Source organism: Fibroporia radiculosa (assembly GCF_000313525.1).
Source record: "Fibroporia radiculosa TFFH 294 genomic supercontigs, scaffold9110, whole genome shotgun sequence".
NCBI lineage: Eukaryota > Fungi > Basidiomycota > Agaricomycetes > Polyporales > Fibroporiaceae > Fibroporia > Fibroporia radiculosa.
In genome coordinates this window covers 105,895-112,844 of record NW_012133460.1, presented here as the reverse complement: position 1 = coordinate 112,844, position 6,950 = coordinate 105,895, and the positions used below count along the sequence as shown (strand labels likewise).

General features: G+C 52.0%; 2 protein-coding genes across 2 annotated transcripts; one reads left to right on the top strand and one right to left on the bottom strand.

The window, feature by feature from the left end:
* Nucleotides 1-1,090: 1,090 nt before the first annotated feature.
* FIBRA_06872 (uncharacterized protein) lies at nucleotides 1,091-5,261 on the bottom strand (the record flags this gene model as incomplete). Its single annotated transcript, XM_012328579.1, has 17 exons — nucleotides 1,091-1,209; nucleotides 1,257-1,410; nucleotides 1,467-1,523; nucleotides 1,576-1,601; nucleotides 2,180-2,265; nucleotides 2,319-2,572; nucleotides 2,620-2,920; nucleotides 2,970-3,068; nucleotides 3,121-3,344; nucleotides 3,393-3,671; nucleotides 4,252-4,371; nucleotides 4,424-4,462; nucleotides 4,520-4,595; nucleotides 4,650-4,678; nucleotides 4,752-4,814; nucleotides 4,871-4,914; nucleotides 4,964-5,261. 17 exons carry the CDS (start codon nucleotides 5,259-5,261, stop codon nucleotides 1,091-1,093), a joined length of 2,268 nt encoding a protein of 755 aa, XP_012183969.1.
* Nucleotides 5,262-5,435: 174 nt separating this feature from the next.
* FIBRA_06871 (uncharacterized protein) lies at nucleotides 5,436-6,877 on the top strand (the record flags this gene model as incomplete). Its single annotated transcript, XM_012328578.1, has 8 exons — nucleotides 5,436-5,491; nucleotides 5,548-5,595; nucleotides 5,661-5,776; nucleotides 5,835-5,925; nucleotides 5,976-6,058; nucleotides 6,111-6,281; nucleotides 6,353-6,754; nucleotides 6,822-6,877. The coding sequence occupies 8 exons, from the start codon at nucleotides 5,436-5,438 to the stop codon at nucleotides 6,875-6,877; spliced, it is 1,023 nt and encodes a 340-aa protein (XP_012183968.1).
* Nucleotides 6,878-6,950: the final 73 nt, after the last annotated feature.

Sequence of the window (6,950 nt, the reverse complement as noted above, 5' to 3'; positions counted from 1 at the left end):
AAAAAAAAAAAAAGTCAAAGATTAAAAGATTAAGCCTTGCTGACGCTACGGTGAGACCCCTGTAATAATTAAACGGCATACCAAACATCTACTGACCAATGTGGCACCGAATCATGAACAGTCTCTCAACTCCTCCTTCATGGAATGCTTTCAGAATAGTCTGCTTGACGTCGAGATCGATCCGCATCCGCATGGTACTCACTCGTTCCGACGCGGCTGGTGCCAGTACCGCTTGCACTATATTGGTCGTTCCGTCGAATTTGTGATTAGGCAGGATGGTCAGGCAATTTTGACAACTCCAGAACCGTATCCAAATACCTGCTGTCAGGGAACGACAAGCTGCTCCTTGACTGGTAAGATTTCTTCAATCTGAGTCATGCTCTGCGCGTACAGTCAAGGTGACCAGCCTAAAGACATACATACATTTATCGTAGCGGGAAAGCCGTGGTGGGGTGTAAGCACATTACAAAACGCGTATTTGCCAGTGATCAGCGGTCAAGTTGATGATTGCCAACTGGCGCGAGCGACGGGCCCTTTTCAGCCCGAGTGGGATGCTTCAGCGAGCACCCACACCGTCACTCGATCAGCCAGTGGACCAGATGTACTATTACCTTCTAGCTGCGCTCGGCATCTGGACATCGATTTGAAGTAGGGGATCATCGGGAGCTAGAATAGATATGCGTTAAATCCGTAAAAACTAAGGTATGGATTCGGTCCTTCAGGTTCTCATCAGACTGTAGGCATGTTCAACAGCGAATATCTACAACCCTATAAGCGTACGGGGAATGCATATTTTACCCTCTTTCACCCAAGTCCAAGTTGGACTGAACACCTCACCCCCACAGTAGACGTCGCAGAGTACAACTTTAAACCCACCATACAATTGCGCAGGTCAACGACCTATCTAGCAGATTACACACAACTCTATAGACAACATGATTACGGCCAGCAGCCAGGCTAGTGGCAGGATCTATCAACAGCCTCCCATACAATAATGGAAGGAATGCCCAACGTGGCAGATGCCCAAGACCACACTTGAAGGGTCAGGTAGCGATTGCGCAAGGCGAAGAGTCCGCGAAGGGAGGAAGCTTTACCAGCGATCATTCCTTCCACCATAGCCATTATCATGACCACCATACCTGCCACCGCCGCCGCCACCGCCACCGCCTCCACCGCGACCACGCCCTCCGCCGCCGCCGCCATATCGGCCTAGAAACGAGTTAGAATGATAAGACAATCAAATTATGGATACATACTACGACCGCCACCACCGCCGCCATACATGGCCATCTCCTCTAATTGAGGAGGAACAATAGCTTTTGCCTCGCGAAGAATACTAATCAACTCCCGCGCGGACTTGGCATTGTCGGTAGTGAAGTAAGTATACGAAGTTCCCTTCATACCGGCACGCTACAAACCGACAGTAAGCCACTTAAACCGCCACAGAACATGATAGTTCTGCTTACTCCTGTACGACCAATACGATGGATGTAGTCTTCGCAGTTGTTGGGGAAGTCATAGTTCTACATAGAGGAGCGTCAGTGAAACCCAGGTGGAGCAGAACAAAACACATACAATGACATATCCAACATCCTTCACGTCTGTGCGTGAAATGGGCCAGCATACCAAGATGCGACACAAACCAAGAGACCACGCACAAGTCGTCCAATGTAGCACAAGAGGACATGAAACAGACAAGAGCACAGTCAGAAACAACAGGACAACAACGCAGATCACAAGCGCTCGACAGCAACGACCACATCGCGTCCGGAAGTAACCCCAACCCACAGTACTACTACCTGAGGGACATGTCCGAGCTAGAAGACAGGCAAGTCTTGTACACGCAAAGCGAGGAGTTCCAGGAGAGTGTTGCTAGTGTCCATGACCAATACCATATTCAAGAACCCAGAGTGTTCGTGAAGTTTCCGAGAATCCGCGCAATCGTAAAGAAGCGAACGCGGATCCACGGTGGAAAGGTCAGAGGGCGCAGCACCAAGTCCGGAAGCCGACCGTCAAGCTTCTCAATGCGCGTTGTTCATCTTGGCCTGTCTTGCTCACTGTGGACCTGTGGAAACATGCCTAGGCTACGTAGCCTGGCACACATATCACACACGACACTCGCCAACGTTCGTGGTATGCTGCAAACTAATCGTAGCGCTTGCATAAGATGAAAACATACCGAGACCACGCGACGCCACATCCGTAGCAATCAGAATGGGTGAGCGCCCAGCCTTGAATTCGCTCAGCACCCAATCGCGTTCACGTCTAAAATACAGCGCAATGAGCAGAATTCCGTAAACGTAAAGCAAACAGCTTACTGTTCTTTGTCACCGTGGATGGCCAACGCCGGCCATCCGTCTTGCCGAAGGTACTTGGTAATGTCGTCTGCCACTCGTTTGGTGCCTACAAAGATCAAAACCTTGGCGTTCTCCTGGCTGATTTGGTCCAGATGCTTGATCAATTTAGAACGCTTCTCGAAATCACTGCAAACTTCAACGATCTGCGCGATATTGTGGTTGGCAGTGAGTTCCATCGATCCAATGTTAACCTGAATAAAGTCTTTCAGGAAATCCTATACAAAAATCAGCTGTAATCATCATCAAGAAATAGCGGACGCACATTGGCAAGCTTTTGAACATCCTTTGGCCAGGTGGCGCTGAACATCAGAGTCTGCCTGTCGGGACGAATTTGACCGACAATTTTCCTGATCTGAGGCTCGAAACCCATATCCAACATGCGATCGGCCTCGTCCATGACTAGATATGTCACACGTCGCAGATTCGTCTTTTGCGTCTCAAGCATATCGATGAGTCGCCCCGGGGTTGCAATCACAATCTCGACACCTCGTTGCAGATCGCGGATCTGAGGACCCTTGGGAGCACCACCGTAGATAGCGGTGTTGCGAATCTTCGAGTTCGACCTATCTCAGCGATTAGTCAAGATGTGTAGAAGACAGGTTCAGCACCCACCCGAATTTCGTGCACTCCTGCTGAATTTGTACAGCAAGCTCACGCGTAGGTGCTAATATCAAGGCAATAGGCCCATCACCAGACGCCAGTAACGGTTGGCTGCATGACCGAACGTGAGAAAAATGACAACAGAATATTTGAGACGACCTACGCATTGATGTGCAGCATGGCAGGAAGGGCAAAAGAAATGGTCTTCCCACTACCGGTCTGAGCGATGGCAACGACGTCTCTGCCCGAGAGTGCCATAGGCCACGCCTGACACTGAATCGGTGTAGGAGCGGGGAAGCCCTGTGCTCGAATAGTCGACATAATGTACTCAGGGAAACCAAGCTCATCAAAAGAGGAAACGGGCCTAGGAACACTCCTGCCTTGAACCTGTGAACCATGAGTCAAAACACTTGAGAGCGGAGTATGATAACCTACTTTCATCTCCTTAGTTCGTCTGAACTCCTCGACTTCTCTGTCGCTGAGGGCAGCTACCCGCTTGTCCTCGATGTAGAAGTTTTTCTCGAATCGCTCAAGCTTGTGCGCACTCCAATCAACGGTGCGCAAGCCGCTCCCCAAATGACCCATTCTATCTTCGCCGCCACCCCAGCCTCCTCCACCAGAATATCCTCCTCCGCCAAAGCCACCACCATAACCACCACCTCCGCCTCCACCGTAACTACCGCCGCCGCCATAGCCACCACTGCCACCGTAGCTCTAAAAAGCGAACATCAGTACAATAACAACCAACAACGCCAATGGGGCACACCATGTCGTATCTATGGGATGAAATGGTCTGAAAATGGGTATTCGAGGTCGAAACCGCACAAGGCGAGATGAGGGCGAAAGAGAAAATGCGCGATCCGGGATAGCGCGCTGGTTTTATAAGCCATGCGGACTCCGTGCACCGCTTGTGGTGGCACGGCAGATTGCCCAAAGACCCCAAGAATCGCCCGATGTAAGCGCTCGTGGTATCCCCCGGTATAAAGTGGGGTATGGCAAATATCGATATGATACACATGCAATGTACATACAGATATACAATGGAGAGCAACGACAGCATTGGACTACAATACATACAGTTTCTGCAACAAAAATCCGTTTGATTCATGCGATGGACGCCAGCTGCGCGACGACCGTGTTAGAAAGTAATTGAGGAAAATCGAGAACGAGTGGGACGATAGCAAGAATGGGAGTATGCAGAGCAAGTTGCGAGGGTATTTCACATGATCAAACACTGATCTCTTTTCCTATGGCGGTGTGCATCGGCCGGGTATCGGTTTCGCATTTGTCGTACAAGGTCTTCGAATACTTCCGCTACATGCCAGTTGCGTTTAGCAGAAGTTTCGTAGAATGGCAGTTTCCATCGTTCGGCATACGCTTGAATCGTCGCTCTGGATACTTGCCGCTCGCTGGTCTGCAGAAAACCTGTGAGTGATAGAATAAAAACAGCACACGGGATGTCTGACCAGGTCCAGCTTGGTACCAACGACAACGATGGGGACATTCTGGGTGGAAGGAATGTCAGGATATGTGGAAATAATGATACAACGCGGACAACGTACGCCATCTGTGCCTTTGGCCTGGTATATTTGCTGCCTGACTACATCGAGTTCTCTGAGGCTAGATTCTTCTGTGAGGCTGCATCGTGCATAATTAGTTCGAGATCAGCGGCTGTTGTGAGACAGAATGTACCTGAAGACGAGAAGAAACCCGCTTCCATTCTGCCATGATGGGACGAAGGGATCATAGATGAGCAGGTTTGCGATGAAATTCACGGGGCGAGGCTAAGAACACCTTCAGATAGCGCTCGTTTAACGCCGTAAACTGCTCGACCCCGGGCGTATCCACAATGTCAATCTTGATAGCAAGACCTGAGAACGAGGCATGCTTCTGTGAAGAGAGCAAGCACATACTTTGAAGTGTTCGCCATCTACGATGAGATTACAGTGGTACTCGTCTGCGGAACGGATGTGAGTTCGTGAAGGAGGTGCGGACGTGCGACGGACCTTCGATTGTAGGGTCGTACCGCTCGATGAACTCGTCGCGGCCGAAGCGTATTGTAAGAGCGGACTTGCCGACTCCTCCAGCTACGGACGGGTAAGAGGTGGGAGAGTGAGTGCGAGCAGGACGCGTGCGCACCTCCGAGGACGACCGTGTTGAATCTTCTTGGGCGCCGCATAGGCGAGGGGCTTCCCAGCCGGGTAAGTAGAGACACGAGCGCGCGACGGGGAGGCTGGGAGGAGTAGGGGGAGTTATATGAGGTGTGCCACGGCCAGGGAACGCAGCAGTCCTCACCTGGGCCATCTGCATCAGCCGCTATCTGCCTGCCTCCCTGTTGTTCCGATATCACTGCGAGCAGAGCGGACCTCGCCTCGCTGCAACCGCGGACTTGCCGGTCTTATCGCCGACTCTCGCCACCGCCACCAACACTCTCCAGTAGCGCCTAGCACGCCCGAAGGCTGCCACTCACCACCAGGCATGGTCCGTCCCAGGGTCTTTTTCGACATTGCCATCGACGGCTCCCCCGTTGGAAGGTCTGCCGGGTCTCACTTCTGTCCTCGTGTATCTCATGTCTGATGCAGTCTGGCAGGGTGATCTTCGAGCTCTTCAGCGACACCGCACCAAAAACATGCGAAAAGTGGGTATGCATCTGATACCCTCTTCTATCGATGGCTTTCCCTGCTGATCCCCTGGTGCACACAGCTTCCGTGCGTTGTGCACCGGCGAAAAGGGCCTCTCGGCTCTCTCCCAGCGGCCGCTCTACTACAAGGATAGCATCATACACCGCTCCATTAAGGGTTTCATGATCCAGGGAGGAGGTACGCAGTGACCAACTGCCCATCTTGATCACTGCTCATATCGTCTATGCACGTGCAGACTTTACTAAACGTAATGGCACGGGGGGCGAGTCCATCTACGGAGGAACCTTTGCCGACGAAGACCTCACACGAGCCCTTGACTCAGAAGGGTAAGCGTATTCGCTCTCACTTCCCGGATCACACATTCTCACTGTTTTAGGCTCCTATGTATGGCCAACAAGGGGCCCAATACTAATGGCTCCCAATTCTTCGTTACCCTCCGCGAATGCCCCCACCTAAACGGTAGATCCCATTTCGCCATCCCTTACTCGACCGACTCGCTGATCTCACTCAGGTAAACACGTCGTTTTCGGTCGCGTATTGCGTGGCTACGCCGAGGTTGTAGAGAAGATTGTAGATGTCCCTGTTGACGAGAAGGACCGCCCCAGTGTACCCGTGACGATTGGTAACTGCGGCGAGCTCGTCCTTCGCGCCAAACCTGTATCACAACAACCACAGCTGGAAGGTATGCCCTTCTTCTCTTCTCCCGCCTGATGACACGTGGGCTCATTTGCACGAACTTGGGCACGGCGAAAGCTGTGGGCTCAGACAGCGAGAGCGATCGCTCGGAAAACGACGACAAGCGGCGCTCGCGCAAGAAGCGCAGGCGCCACCGCTCTGAAAGCCGCGACAGTGATCCAGATGCGTCTGGCGACGACGCGCGTGAACGGCAACATCGCAAGAAGAGCAAGCGCAAGTCGAAGTTGAAGAACAAGAGTGAGCGCACTGGCGCACGCTCCTCTCCGCGTGCAGATGGAGACCAGAATCAGCCACAATCGCACGCAGAACCTGAGGAAGAGACGGAAGAACAGTATGATGCGCGGTTAGAGCGAGAGGAGAACGAAAGATTGGAAGCGGCAAGGAAGAAAGAATTGGAGCGGTTGAGGCGGAAGCTGGAACATGAAAATGCCCCCTCTACAAATGGCGTCAGATTCAAGGGTGAGTACAGTTTTGGACACAACGACCAATCTATTTGTTGCATGCGGTATTGATTTTGTCATCGTAGGTCGTGGGCGCATGAAGTATGTTGATCCTGAAATGCGCGCACACCGTGACGATTAATGCAGGGGATTCTCAAGGAGATCTGTCTGTTAGAGGCGGGCATTCCTCAGACGTCTGCCTCTTCTGACTGAAT